Source organism: Struthio camelus, chromosome 4 (genome assembly GCF_040807025.1).
Source record: "Struthio camelus isolate bStrCam1 chromosome 4, bStrCam1.hap1, whole genome shotgun sequence".
Classification (NCBI taxonomy): domain Eukaryota; kingdom Metazoa; phylum Chordata; class Aves; order Struthioniformes; family Struthionidae; genus Struthio; species Struthio camelus.
Genome location: NC_090945.1, coordinates 76,686,293 through 76,701,708, shown reverse-complemented (window position 1 = coordinate 76,701,708; position 15,416 = coordinate 76,686,293). Strand labels below are relative to the sequence as shown.

Here is a 15,416-nt window from a genome sequence, read left to right as displayed (position 1 = left end):
TAGTCAAAATGACTTTTTTACATGTTGTTTTCCCTGGCTAGCGTTAGTAACAAATGATCAGCTATTCTTGCCACCTTTTAGATTAGCTGAGGAATCGAGGAGCAGAACTGTACTGTGGTAAGCTGCTTGTCTTAAAAGCTGCTTGTCCTAGACTGGTTTGAATAACGAAGTCTTCGTCCTTTTTTTGTTGTCACTCAGAAGAATACTAGTTTAGTCTTTGAAAAGATTAACCCTAAAGATGAATTGCCACGTACTGGGAGATGAAGCTTTGCCATTGTTAAGAGACTGGAATTACTTAATTTACTGCAACTCTAACTCTTCCTGTCCCACACGAGTATTGTTGTATTTCTCCTTTGTAGTCTGTGCAGCTGTAAGAGGGTTGCAGCTATCATTTTGGAATCGGCTCAGCTCTGCTCTAGTTAAAAGCCAAAAAGCTTTGATGGCTTCTGCAATTATAACTTCTGCGTGACTGTTTGAAGAGATGAGAAGATTTGTAACTTTTAAATTTGTTAAAATGTTGGGAAGTAGAAACATGAAAAAAGTTTATATGATATGCAGACAGATATAAAATTATATCTCTTTAGCCAAACCTTCTGCTCTTCCATTGCGGCCGTAATTCTGCCTCAATTTTGTTTCCGTTCTTTCCCATGGCATTTACATCTAAATATAGTAGAGTAATCCTCACCCCAGGTGCTGTTTTCCTATCTTTCAAATTGCAAATGTCAGGGGTAGATTTTGATCAAGTGCAACCTGATTGTTTTGCCTCATTATTTACATTTTGGCGTTCTTTCAGCCAATCTGCAATATTTGGGCTCCAAACAAAACGCATCCCTGAGGGCTGGGTTTGACCGTGCCACAGATGCTAGTTTGCAAAGCTGTAAGCCGGGTTGAGTTAGACCATTTAAATAGTATGTTTTTGCTAATCTAGCTCATCCTGAATTACATGCACCATAAAATTTCCCTGAAATTTCAGTGTTTCCCTAACTTGAAATAATGTTCCCAAATGAGAATCTTAAATATCTCTATTACCCTTTCCTTCCCTTGAGGAAGGGGGGAACAAGGTGTGCTTTCAGCACTATCTTGCTGCTAAACAGGTCTAATATTGAAGTGTAAATTTGTCTTGTCGTCCAGCAGAAATGCAAGTGTAAATTTGCTAACTTAATTTTTCTGTTCTTGATGCATCTTGTTAATGTTGACTTTTCAAACACTATCTTTGAGTTGCCCTCAATGAAAATAACAGAGTCTTTTAACTGTTACTTCAGGCGAGTTTGGGCAGATATTTTTTTTAACTATACTTTGTTCATACTCTGAAGATTTTTCTCTGCCTTCATAACTGTTTCAAACTAACACTTTTGTTTTACATGAAAGCTGACACTGGAGAAATGGGAAGTATTTTTAAGCTCTTTTAAAGCATCTGATCCTTATAATGTGGCTCAGGTTCATTCCTTCTTTCCCCCGACACGTTTCCTCTGCGTTGACCCCTAGGTTAAATATTTTACCTGGCTAATGCTTGAAATGAAATTTTTATGTCATCACTAGATTGGTACGTGGCTACATAACAGAGGAAAAGACTGAGTGATCCAAAGTAGCTGGAGTTCATGAATGAACGGTGGGCTCTGAAGAAGAAGCTTTAGAAGGGAGCTGAAAAAATCTGCAACTTTTTAATACCTAACATAGTAATCTAATAAGATCGTTCAGATGCTTATCTCCATCAGTACCAAAATCAAATGCTTTCAAAGGTGACCTTTCTATCTGCATATTTGTGTCTCTACTGTTTTCTGGGTTTTACCTACTCTCACTAAAGACACATATTTATACACTGCCGAGTTGCTTAATGTGAGCTCCGGGGAGATACCTGTTTCCATTCCAGTGTGCTCTGATAACGTTAGAAATGTGAGAAACGTGATCTGGCAGCTGGGAAACCTGCAGGCAGCCTTAACGGTAAAAGCGAAAGGAACCTGCTGCTTCAGAAAACATTACCGGGGACTAAGCTACTTTATCAGTGGTGCAGCAGAGGCTTACGTTATGCTGACAAACTGCTTTTCCAATTCCACCACTGGCTTACTGTGAGGGGTCTGGAGTATCCCCTCAAGGGAAAAACACAGTAAACTTGAACAGATTTGAGCTGAATCATCTCAGATGGCTGAATGAAGCAAACCTAAGTTTCTTAGATAACATAAAAATCCAGATTGCATACTGTGTCCTCAAAATTAATTATGAAACTTAGCAGTGAGGCTGGAAGGCTGTGAGAAGTCATGCTGGGCTATCGTGTTGTACCTGAAAAGACTGCTAGACTGACCATATGTACCGGTGGAAATAGGAGGAATCAATTTGCTGCCATGAGATTTATAGTGTTTAAGGTTATTTTGTATTTTTGCTGATGGCTTAAATATCATGAAAGTGGTTATTAATTATCAACTTCTTAGCAAGGTCTGGCTCCCCTTTTGTATGCACTGCTTTTGTTCTCGGTTTGCCTGCATTAATTCTGGATAATGCAAAAATGCCAATCCTAAATTAACGGTGATTAATTTTATTGTTCTGTATAGCTTGATTACATGAACAAATCTCAGAGAAGAAGAACAAATTTGATTATTCCACATACAGTCAGTCATGCTTTATTGGCTATAAAATCTCAGGTAGACGTAATAATTTCAGAAGCTGAGTGACATTATTGAAGAATCTACCCCTGAATGAGTTAATTTTAAAAGGCTTTCAAAGCCTGTCATGAAAGATGGACATTCATTCAAGTGAAAAATGACCAAGAGTAGGCATGTTAGCAAGACCTAGAAAGTGGTCATGATTTCTTGCGCTTTTTTGGTCTAAAGTTCTAAGCCATGGTGCAGGAGGCAACGGCAAGGCTCTGCGCAGCAGCCTGATGTGTGCTTTGTAAGGACAAAGGTCCCTCTTGTCTGCTGTTGACCGCTTATGGATGCTTAGAGAAAAGCATCAATGTATATTAAAAAATAAATAAAAAAAATCCCCACTGCCCCCTAAGCAATTAGATGACCAAAAGGCCACTGGAAATGTAGCAGGAGGATGATTTGTTGCACTGTGGTGGATATCGTTACTTGCACTGCGCTCAGCCCCTGTGGATAATGTGGTCGAGGCAGTTCATGGAGCTCAAGGACAGAATCTTCTCCCCTAAGGCCAAACAGTGGTTGTGTCCCGAAGGACATGAGAGGCCCTGATGGTGCTTCCAAGGGCGCTGTAGAGCAGAGCTAAGCTGAGGGCTGCTGAGAAAGGATACAACCCAGGGACAAGAGGGATGGTGGGAAGACCTAAGGCATAGCTGGCTTCAGCAGCTTGATTATTAGGCGTGTATTCAGTCCCTGTTCTACTTCTCTCTCTCTTTCTGTGTGTGTGTGTTATATATATATGTATATATATGTGTGTGTATATATATATGTATATATGTGTGTATACACACACACACATATATATATGTCTCATCTTCCTATTCATCTTCAATGGCCAGTGTCCATTCACCACAATGAGCCTGAAAATGTTTCCTGCCTGTTGTTAAAGGTTGGAAGGCGTTTTTCCAGTTTACCTCCAGCTTTTGCCTTCAGTTTTCTCTGGCTGCAAGAGTATTTACAGAGCAGCAAGGAAAGGAAACACATTTTTAAATTAACAAGATGTGATGGCAAAATGTAGGATGGTGACGGAACTTGAAACTATTTCCAAGTGGTCTTTTTTACCCTTATAACTTGAGACTTTTAACTTAAGTGTTGTCTTAGACTGGATTGTAAAAAGAATAAATACTTTGTTCTTTGAACTACCAGTTTCCCTCTAAATTACTACTCCAGGGTGAGCCAGAACTATCTTTCTTCTTTCTATACTGGCGCCTTTCAGCTAGCTAAGTAAAGCAAGTGGGTTTTTTTGTTGTTGTTGTTTGCTTGTTTTCCAGACAATCATAAAAGTAAACTTTTTTCTGCTTTTTCTAGTTACAGTTGCATCCAGTCATGCTGCAGCGTTTTCTCTAGTGACAATTTGATGTTCTGAATTTTCAGAGGTATTATTTTTGCATTATTTTCTTTCTGAATCACATTCCAGAAAGTTACTGCTCTGAAAAGAAGTCATTTTAAAGTTATAAAATTGTGATGTACCAAAGTTCAGCTTATGCAGCATTAAGATTTATGAGAGACTGGCTGCTTCTGGTTTGTACACTGACCTCTTGATATGCATGGTTTAAAAACAACAGCTTGGGATCAATTGCAAAAATGTAGTATATGAGAGCTTATTCCTACATATTCAATGGCTGACAGTGCTTAGCAGCTATGCTGTCAGGTTAGGATGAAGATGGCTCCTGCTCAAAATGTTCTTATGATCCCTTTAGGAAAGGGATGATTTCTTACTTTTGTGGTATGATCTGGTCTTATCCAATCCTTGAGCTTTTATCTCAGGCCCCTTGTAAATATAGTCATATGAGGGCTGAGAATTGTTTTCTGCAGGTGGTGTTGTCTCTTTGCCCTTCCTTCGTAGGGTGCGCTCCTGCAACGCCGTTCATGTCCAGACTCTTCCAGCAGATCTGACACACCACCTGCCTGATAGGCAAGGAAGAGCACAGGCTTCGGCTGGTATCCAGCAACAGGCATGACGAATCCTGAACTACAGTGGAGGGCAAGGGAAACCTTGAAAAGATGATTTTCAGGTATCTGAAGAGACTTGGAAGTGTAAAGCAAAGATGAGAGATTGGGAGAGGGTGGGGGAGTTTAGAGCTAATGGTGAGGATAGACACACACACACACACAAATTGCTGTGTTTGGAAATGGATCAGAGTCACTGAGGTGGGAAGGGACCTCTGGGGATTGCCTAGTTATCCAGCCCCTCTGCTCAGAGCAGGTCAGCTGGAGCAGGTGGCTGGCTCATGTTCAGCTCCTCCACCAGGATCCCCAGGCTTTTTTCTGCAGAGCTGCTTTCCAGCCAGTCAGCCCCCAGCCTGTACTGGTGCATGCGGTTATTTCTCCCCAGGTGCAGGGCTCTGCACTTGCCTTTGTAGAACTTAATGGAGTTCCTGCTGGGCCATTTCTCCAGTCTGTCAAGGTCCTTCTGAAAGGCAAAGCCATCCGATGTATCAGCCACTCCTCCTAATTTTGTATCATCTATGAACTTGCTGAGGGTGCACTCTGACTCATGATTTAGGTCATTAAGGAAGATGCTAGACAGTACTGGCTCCAGTATTATCCCCTAGGGTACTCCACCAGCAATTGGGATCCAGCCGGACTTCATGCCACTGATCAAAGCCCTTTAAGCCTGGCAGTTCGGCCAGTTTCCAGTCCACCTAACTGTCCGTTTATCCAGCCCATACTTCATCAAGTTGCCAATCAGGCTGTTATGGGAAACAGAGTTGAAAGCCTTGCTGAAGTCAAGACAAACAAGATCCACTGTGCCCCCTTCATCTGCTGAACTAATCATTTCATCAAAGACTGTCAGGTTGCTGAGGCATAATTTCCCCTTCGTCAATCCATGCTGACTACTCCCTGTCACCTTCTTGTTCTTGATATGTTTGGAAATGATTTCCAGAATTATTTGCTCCATCACCTTCCCAGGGATCAAGGTGAGGCTGACTGGCCTGTAGTCCTCCAAATTCTTCCGCTTGCCCTCCTTGACAATAGGAGGGACATTTGCTTTCTTTCAGGCCTCAGGAACCTCCCTGAGCCACCACAGCCTTTCAAAGATAATGGAGAGTGGCCTCGCAATGACCTCGGCCAGCTCCCTCAGCACTCGCGGGTGCATCCTGTCAGGGCCCGTAGACCTGCGTGTGTCCAGTTTATTTAAATGTTTCCTAACCTGACGTTCTTTGAGTGTAAGTCTTCATTGCTCCAGACCTCCTCATGGTTCTCAGGCAGGTGGGACTCCTGAAAGCAAATCTTGCCAGTAATAACTGAAGCAAAGAAGACATTAAGTATCTCAGCTATTTCCATATCCTTTGTCACCAGGTCCCCTGCCCCGTTCAGCAGCAGGCGCACGTTTTCCCTTATCTTTCTTTCACTGCTGATGTACTTGTAGAAGCCCCTCAGTCCTTTGCCAGATTCAGCCCCAGGTGGGCTTTGGCTTTCCTAACCTTTTCTCTGCACCCTTGGACAGGATGGCTGGAACTGAACACCTAAATCCACGTTTGTGAATCTGAAGGGAGTATCATATGAAGTTAGAGGGAACCATGCTGAAAGCGAGCAAAAAGAGGAGGTTTTTCTTTCAGCAAGCAGTTAAGCTGCAGAACTCCTTGCCGAAATTATGGATATTTGCTAAGGGTCTAGATAGATAGCTTCAAAAGGAGACTAGACGAGTTCACAGGATACTAGTACTGAGGATTACTGAATACACAAGAAGCACATCTGTCTTGGGAAGGCGCTGAGCTGACAGCTGAAGGCTGAGAGAACGCTTCAGGAAATTCTCCTCTACACTATGTCCTCTTCTTTTATACATTTCCAGGTGACAGCTTGCAGCTTCTTAGAGAAAGGACACTGGACTGGATAGACTTCTGCTCTGACACAAGACATCTGGCTGCTATGTGCTTTTGACTGAGAGTGAATATTTGGATATACAGGAAGACCTTTCCAATTCTCCATTCCTTTTTTATTTCAGAAGTGAAATAATCTCATTTCCTTGGTGTTTTGTTTTTTTAGCTTGTGTATTTTCACTTCTGTAGCGAGTGTCTCTTGGTCAGAGGTACCAGCAGTCATAGCGCAGTAGTGTCGAAAAGCGCCAGGCCCCTTGGAGCTAAATGTTATCCATATGCATCGCTCCAATACAAGGAGCTGGACTTAAGTTTGGCCAGTTCAGCTTTGTCAGCTAGACGAGAGGGTGGGAAAATCACACATCTAATCAACACATGGCTGTGCCTACTAAAAAGATTTCTCTGTAGATGTCAAATATTATTTTGCTGATCTAGCTTCTTCTTTTAAGAAACAGATGTAAATGCTAAACCTGAGAGGGAGGCTTGTCTCTAGGAGGGAATATTTGCTGGCATATCCAGATGTGTAAACTCTTTACTGTGGACAAAGAACAACATGAGACTACACCATTACTGAAGAGGAATTTAAAGAATGGTTTTTCAGGAGCATGTTGTGGCGTAAGGCTTTTTCTGGAACTTGGACGCATAAAGGAACATGTATGACATTTTTATGGCTGCATCAAGATTCATGCCTAGGTTGAAAATTTTATTGTCTGTCCTAAAAGCAAAGGTTTTCAGGGTTCCAGAAGCCCTGTTAAGCATTTGCTTTCGTGCTGAACTAGTAGTCCTAGGCAATGCGATGTGAGACACGTACATAACAACTTGCCTTTTTTCCTCCTGCTTTGGCTGTCATGCAAGAATTTCGGGTCTGTAGAAAGACTCCAGAGACCAACTGAAATGCAAATCAGCATATATCAAACTAAGAAAATAGAAAGCATATTATCAGGAGCCTTGAAACACATTTTCATTTCAGCTCTGAATAGTGCTGGCAGAATAATTTTGCAGAGTAATCCTCTCTCCTCCAGATGTGGCACTGGACTGGACCTGAGCTTCGGTTCTTATTACCTTTCAAAAACCTGCTTCTGTTACGTTATTAGTACCTAGCAAGGACCCTGAAGACGGACTTTTTTGATGTAACTTGAAAGGAAAATGGGCACCCCAGGATAGTCCAAACATAGCCCCCACGGTACAGGCACTGCGGCCGCGCAGACTGCTCGTCGGAGGCGAAGTCGTGCTCGCCTGAGCTCACGCCGGCGCCGGCCTTTCAGGCGTGGGGGGGGAGAGGCTTTTGGGGAACTATTGCTAGCAGATAAATCTGAATTCACAGCCAGGTGCCAAAACGCTCCCTTCTTGATGTAAAGGCTTTTGTAGCTTTTTCACTTAATTTTGAGCACTTCTGCCTTTCCTCTCGCAACGTTTAGCTTTGACCTTCTTCTGCTTATCTGTCGGTAGAGAGTAATTGTCCCTTTCATAAGGACCTTGCTTTAACCTTGAGCAGCGGTTCCTCTGGCCCCTGGTGTGCGTTATATACTATATATACTGATGAAAGAGCGAGGTACCATCCTAACGTCTTCCTTGCTGTTTTCTTTTTTTTAATCTGTTTCAAGGAGGCCTTTCAGATGGGACATGAAAGCTTTCCGAATATTACATCCCTCTATGAAATTTTTTATTTAAAATTTAGATTTATATTTAGAATAGCAGGGGAAAAAAAGCAATCGCAGTCTTAAGGGGCTGAAGCAGCAATATCTGAGTTGTTATCAGTTGCTGTTATCTGTTCTTTGGTCTGGGCCTAAATGTGAAATGGGCATTTCGTTATTAAACGCCTAAAGAGCCTTTCATTCTGAGGAATGCCTGAATACATGCATCGCTTTGTGTTGCCGTTCATGATGTCCTGCAGGTAAAAGGTAGAAACTGTTATGATCATGTTCGGACCGGGAATGCTGCAGCAGGATTATATAGCGGAAAGTGAGAACTCTCATTTCAGGACGTGGTTCAGGAAAGCAGCATATTCAGTCTAAGGAATAAAACTGAAGATTTAGTTTTATTTAGTCTATTTAGGAATAAAACTTTTGCAGCAGATTCCGGTTTGTGCTTGCATCCAGTGTCAGTGGCAGGCAGAGGCAGTCAGAAATTAAGAATAATTTGCAAGCTGAGAGAACGGCAAGGGCTCTTTGCTTCTCTGCCTTGGCTGGGTCTGCATGAAGAGAAGAGAGCGGAGAAATTGGGCTTTATTCGGTGCACAAGAAGAAAGCTACAGAACAGCCACAGACATAAATTAAAAGGAAAAGGAAAGTAAGAGTAGGTATGTTTTTAAGGGTACTGAGCAAGGCATGTTCTTTAGCAGGACTCAGATAGGAGGGCAGGACCAGGAATGGATTTGCAAACCTAAGGTAAAACCCTGTTTTAGAAAAATGAAGAGAAATGAAGAAACCCTTTTGACAAGGTTTGATAGGAAAAGTGTTGACAAGTGCCACCAAGAATTGGGAAAAATAACAGGTCAGCACATGGCTAAACTGTGTGAGATGGCTGACACATGCAAATCTTCAAAGATGACTTACTTCACTGATAGTTAGGAATAAAAAGAGCTTGAGTGAAAATGCTAAAGGATATGTGAACTTGTTGGATCCTGAGCCTATGTGATACTTCCTGAGAGATTGGGACTTTATTATTATTATTTTTTTAACTGCTGTAACCCAGGCGGATGTTAGCTTTGATGAGCGCTACAAGTGCTACCAGTGCTGCAGCATCAAGCCCAGGTGAGGTGACCTGGTATGAGGCAGGGTGCTTTAGCCCTGCTTGGACTCATGCAGCTCTTTGCTATTTTGGTAGGGCCTGGGCACGCAGGTATAGCAGGGTTAGGGTATAACGTTAGGCTATAACGTCTATAGCATTAGGGTATAACGCATAGATGCTCCTGTCCATCTTCCAAAGCCTGCAGACGTATGTAAAGCTTTTGGAAAGGGAGCATGCACAGTACAGAAAATTTATCAGCTGGCTCTGGGACTTAATGAAAAATAGCTTGGGAAGAGCACCTACGTTTGTGCAAAAGCAAAACGCAAAGCTGAGGTGATAAAATGCAATGAGAGGCTTAGTGTTCTGCATAACGGGAGTACAAGTAATCATATCAAAGCTAGCAGACAAGAAAAATTCGGGGACACGGAAAGCACTGCACTGAGGCACAAGCAGTGACTCAGAGTAATGAGATTTAGCAGGTGTGTAGCAATGACTGGTTGCAAAGCGGCAAAAGAAATGAAGTGCAGCCCAGGCCTGAATGTGGTACTTAAGCAAAAGGAAATGGGCAGCGATGCAGTGGTGAGCACGTGAGGCTACAGAGACTTCCCCAGCATGGGGTGAGAGGAGCATAAGCTCGCAGCTGGCCAGGCCCAACGCAGAGTGAACGACGGCATGATTGTGGGACAGCGGGGAATAAGCGAATGGGGTGCAGGAGGTCGCGGAGAAGCGAGCGCGCCGAGGTTTCAAGCCATACAGGAAGCACAGGAATAACGCAAGCGTTCTTAAGCAGAAACCTACCTGTATTAAACCATGGACAAACTGTTTCGATAATATATGCTCAGACAAAACAAATCCAAATAACTCATGGAACAGGGAAAACTATGGATTCACTAGTTCACAGAATCGCAGAATGGCTGAGGTTGGAAGGGACCTCTGGAGATCATCTAGTCCAGCCCCCCTGCTCAAGCAGGGTCCTCTAGAGCACGTTTCCCAGGATCGTGTCCAGGTGGGTTTTAATATCTCCAAGGAAGGAGACTCCACAACCTCTCTGGGCAACCCGGTCCAGTGCTCAGTCACCCTCACTGTCAAGAAGTTTTTCCTCATGTTCAGATGGACCTTCCTGTGGTTCAGAGTTCCTCTCGGCCTAAGACAGTCGGCTCCCATGGGCTGTGATAGTTGTACTTGACTTCCCTCTGTATTGCTTCCTTGGTAGGGAGGAGCAGAAGGAAATGGGAGATACCAGCCACTGCCCCTGGTACCACAGAGAGGCAACGGTGGCATCAGGAAGGGGGTTTGTGCAAGACCTCCAGGTCTGTCTTGTGAAAGCCTTCTTGAGCAGAGGCCAAAGGCTTCGACAAAGAAGAGACATCCCCTCCTCATACTACTTCCCCCCCCCCCCGAAGAAAAAGGCCTGGTGAGTGATCTAAGATTAAAGGGACAATATTGCAGTTTGGGGGGGCATTAAGTCAGTTGTGAGAGACCAGAACGTGAATTAGGGGGAAAAAGTAAATTCGGAGGCATTACTAGAAAAGCCATTAATGGAAAACCTAGAAATAACCCTTGATAAACCCGCGAAGATATGCTGAGCGAAGAAAATTCCCCAGTGCCTACGAAACCCCGAGACAGCAGGCGAAGCTCCGAGTGCGATGATAACCGCGAAGCGTTAGGAGGCAGCAAGCTGGGGCAGGACGTCCCGCAGAGCGGAGGCACGGCTCCCCGGGGGGCCGCGACGCGAGCGCGGCGGCAGCCGGGGTTTACTGGGGAGGAGAGAGGTAAAACGTGCCACCGCCAATGCTGTTTTTCTCGCAGGTGCGAGGCGCGGGCCGGGAGAGGAGCGCCAGCGCGACGGCTCCCTTTGCGGGGAGCTGGAAGCTGAGCTCCTGCTAACCTGGAGACAGCGCATAAGCCAGCCTGCAGCTAGAAGTACTGAAAGAAAATCCCAGTTAGGAGAAGGTAAATGGATGAAATTTAGGGTGAGAATGTCAGTAAAGGCAGTATCACTGGTGCAAGAAAGCTAAGCGTTAATGTGCTGAAGCAGACCCAAAAAGCTTGGGCTTGCTGACTGCGAGGGAGGCAGGCGGCAGCTTCCCCTTTCCCCCTAGAAGATCCTTTTCTGTTTTGCTCCAGATTTTGCAAATGGTGAAGTCTGTTCCGGGCTTTTACTTCATCTGGTGACTGACACCCTTGAGGTGTCGTACAGGCACGCGTGTGTCACGGCTGGCTCGGCTGCTGGCGTTGCTGTTCAGCCCTCATCGGCGCTCAGGCATCCTGCAAGCGGTGCTGTGCCTGACGAAAGGCACCGGGACAGTCAAGCAGGAAGGACAAGAAGGACCAAGGGAGGGAGGGGAAGAGGCAAATGTCCCCACGGCCCAATCTGAGCTCTGACTAATTGGGTCTATAGCTGTTACCCGCTTGCTGTCGGTGCCGCAAGTCCTGGAGGAGCCTTGCCCACGTTTGCACCCCTTTGGGGCTGCAGCTCTGGGAAGGTTAGGTTGGGTTAAGAGCTTTGACGCGAGTAAGGGGGAAAATCTACCGGCAGGACATAGTGATGTAGGGGCTAAGCCCCGAGAAGCGGACGAGGGCACCCCCTTTGGGCTCCGCGCCAGCCCGAGAGCCGCCCGCTGGGACCGCCTGCAGCGGGCCTTGCTGTCTCAGGTCCCCACCGGTAAATCTTCACCGCAGCGTTAATTCAAGTTCCTTGCATTTAAACCTTTCCTGTTCCTTCCGTTTAGCCCGCTCTGAACTGCCAAGCGGCTCGTTCCTGCTGGGAACCGGGCTGCAAAAGCAAGGGAGGCCCAGCTGCCACCTCGTGCGTGGCAGGCACCAGCCACCAGCGCGTTGCCCTCGCCTGGGTACGTGAAACTGGTGAAATGCCTTTGTCTGTGCTCGTGTCCTGGGCCGCCACGGGCGTACTGCTGGTGGTTGGGACGATTCGCCAGCGAGCCGCGCGGGAAGCCCGGAGCCGCATCAGCCCCCGGTGTCTGGGGAATTTTGCCTCTAGCTCCAGCCGGCGTTTGCAAGTCCTGTTAAACCTGAATAACCGCAATCCGTGACCCTCGCTTCAAAAACATCAGGCGAAAGCGACGGTTCCCAAAGCTTTCGTGAGCTGAGCCGGGTCCCCTCAGAACGCTGCTTATGTACTCCGAATTGTTGGCTTTTTAAAAAAAAAAAAAAAAGAAAACCGGATGGGTTTACGGCTCGCAGCTGACAGCGCTGCCGGTGGCTGCTCTTACTCCTCCTTACGTGTTTAGGTGCGCTCGCTCCTGGGGCTCCTGTATCAGGGCTTTGGCGCCCGACGGTCCCTGCTCTCCCGCGCGCCAGCATCCAGCGGCTGCTAGGTCACGCCTGCGTTAAGCCGCGTCTGTTTAGCTGAAGTTACGCTCCCAAATCCGTCCAGTTACGCTGGTGTCGAACCGTTTGTGGATGCTCTTCCATACGCTTCGACCCGAAGTCCGAATTGAGTCGATTTTCTTCTGGGCTTGGTCGTGTTTAAGGGTCTCCACGTGCGTTTGCCTTGGCTTCAACAAATGGAATTAAAAACAGATTTTGCTTAAGTTAAGTTGCCGCAAGTTGCAGCGCAAACGGGGCCTCGGCGGAGGTGAAAATCCCCCCCGCTTCCTTCGGCGCGCTCGCTCTCCCCTGCGACGCTTGAATGTTTTCATGTATTTGAACGCGCTGCAAACCACTCGGCAGGTTCTCCCGCATCCGACCTTTTCCTGAAACAATCGAGCTACTTCGGAGTTTAGCAGCCTCTCCTCTGGCCCTGACTGGCTGTCCCGCTTCCAATCAGGCACGGAGGAAACATTTAAACACGCAGCCCCTCGGCTTGCCGCCCCGTGCTCTGCTCCGAGCAGGAACCGGCCATGCAGCTCAGCCCAGGTAAGGCCACGCTTCCCGATCCGCGCTGCTGCAACGTCGCGCTTTAAGGTGTTTTCCGCCCAAGCGCCTCGACTTAGTCGCTGCCCCCTCCCCTGCGCGGGGCGGGGGGAGAGCGTGCGAGCGCGCCAGCGCCGGCGGCTCGCTTCGCCCCGGGGTGCAGCAGCAGCGCCGGGGGCAGCCTCGGGTTTGCCCCGGGCGAGGGCCTGCGTCCCCTGCGCACCTCCTTTCCGCCTTCCCTCACGTGCTGTTAAACTACCGTGACGCCTCGGCGTAATGTTTTCCGGGCGTCACCCAGCGTCGCGTGCTGGACCCTCGGCCGCGGGACGGTTCCTCCCGTGGTTTGTTTTGAAAGCTCTCAAGAGCGACAGTGCCGTCAGCTGAGGTTTCTAATTAACTCTGAATAGCTAGTCTGCCGCCGCTCAAGTCTAATTCTCGTTAGCATCTCGGCTCGCAAGCTGCAGTGTTTGCCCTCCTAATTAGCTCCTGGTTAGAGCTCTCTGCCCGCCCTAGGACGCGCCGCTGCTAATCGCCGACCCAACTGCTTTCGCAGCCAACTCCTCCGCGACGGCGGATGCTGCTGCCTGGGGGAGCCCGACGGCGCTCGACACCTCCGCCGCCAGCGGTGCGCGGCGCCCGCTGGGCTCCTGCCAAGAGGAGGGGGCAGAGCTCCAGCTCTGAAAGCAAACGAGGAGATCTTTGGCCTCCTAAACAGGTGGCGAGATCCTGAGACGAGCCCGCTCAAAGCCGAGGACAACTTCCACAGCTACCGCTGCGTGGACCGCTTTGCCATTTTTTAATTTGTTTTATTTCTTTTCCACCCCACCCCCCCCCCCCACCTTGCACAGCTGCCCCCGCTGGTGTTAGATGCCCCCGTGGCTTTCCAACCGCTCGGGAGGACGCCCCGCGACGGGTCCTCTTGACGCTGCGTTTGAGAAGCAAGCGTGGGTTGGTGTCACCGGGGCAGGGCGCGCGTGCGGTTAGCTGCTCGTCCTGCGCCGCTGGCCGCCGAGCGGTATTTCTGTGGAATGCTCTTAGCAGGGTCTAACGTATGCCTGCGAGTTGGATTAACCCCTTCGCGCCTATAGCTGGGGAGCACTTAGCGGCACGCGCGCCGTGAGCGGAGCCGACGAGCTGGGACGGGGCAGAGCGGGCTGGTGGGCGCAGCGGGACAGCGCGCCAGGGCAGGCTACGGTTGTACGCGTGCCCGCTGGAGCGAAATGAAGCAGGCGGAAGAAGAAAGGTAAGTCTTGCACGGCTGACAAAATACCTTAAGCCGTTGAAAGCTTGTGCCACAGAAGTGAATCTGCTCTGTGCAGACTTTCAAATCGGGCATCTACTTCTCAAAGAGGGAAAAATTGCTGCTCAGCTGGTGAAGCCTTCCAGTGGGCTTCCCTCTCTGGAGCTCGTCCTGTTATCACGCTCTAGATTGAAATCCACGTTTTGCTCAGGCTCCTGAAACCAGGTTAAGTGATCAGCTTCCACGTACCCTGCTGCTCTGGGTAGGCGAAGAAGAGGGCAGCACTGAAGCGGAGGTCTGAATTTTATCTTAGGATGCTCAGATTCCTCTGTCCTGACAGTTCCTGCCTACTTTCCTTTTCCTAGGTTGAGAGGTAAGGCCTTGACGTTCCTGATACAAATTAACTTTGGAGATAAAGATGGGTCTTTCGTATGTGTCTTAGGAAAAACTCATATAATTCTGTGATAAACCAGGAACTAAGACTGAAGGCTCTGATTCCAGAGGACCCAGGCAGGAGTGTCTCCCATTGAAAAATGGGATTGGAATATGACGTGCTTACACTAATAGCAATAGAAATGGATTAATCAGATCTAGATCTTTTAAATATGAGTGCCTTAAAAAAAAGCGTAAGCACCTAGATAGACCTAAGGCAACTGGGCAAGTTGGAATGGTGGGACTACGTTTACATAATGCCTTTCATGTTTATCTGTTTTGTTCATTTAAGATTTAATCTTCTGGCCATAAATTATTCATCAGTTGTTTTAGCAGAAAAGATTAGAATTCGGAACAGATCCCCTTAGGAGAAACTGATTTTCTTGGTTTGATTGCATTTATCCAAGTGTGTGTGTATATGTATATATATACACACAATATATATATATATATATATATATATATATATATATATATAATGTGTATATATACATACTTGGAATAATGGTGAGCAAATCTTAGTGTTTGAAATTATTTCAGTTACATATTGAGAAGGCTTATTTAAATGAACTATTAACTGGTTTTATCTGCAGAACTGGATTCCAGATCCCAAGCATGCCATTTACTGTGCTGTACTTCACCGTTGCCTGCTGCAGGTGGAAGCCTAAAGCAAGGCGCATG

General features: G+C 46.9%; 1 protein-coding gene and 1 long non-coding RNA gene across 3 annotated transcripts in view; both read left to right on the top strand.

The window, feature by feature from the left end:
- Window positions 1–3,944: 3,944 nt before the first annotated feature.
- On the top strand, window positions 3,945–8,296 carry LOC138067246 (uncharacterized). Its single transcript, XR_011141116.1, has 3 exons — window positions 3,945–4,012; window positions 4,483–4,651; window positions 6,433–8,296. It is a non-coding gene; the product is annotated as an uncharacterized lncRNA (long non-coding RNA).
- A 3,988-nt stretch (window positions 8,297–12,284) lies between these two features.
- Window positions 12,285–15,416, top strand: part of MSANTD1 (Myb/SANT DNA binding domain containing 1) — a 45,234-nt gene continuing 42,102 nt past the window's right edge. Inside the window, exon 1 of one of the 2 annotated variants that reach the window (XM_068943477.1) lies at window positions 12,285–13,066. In XM_068943477.1, the coding sequence (XP_068799578.1) occupies window positions 13,051–13,066 (16 nt within the window). In that variant the 5' untranslated portion in view covers window positions 12,285–13,050. Of the gene's footprint in view, window positions 13,067–14,021; window positions 14,307–15,416 lie in introns of those variants that run through there. The other variant, XM_068943478.1, reaches the window with a different exon arrangement.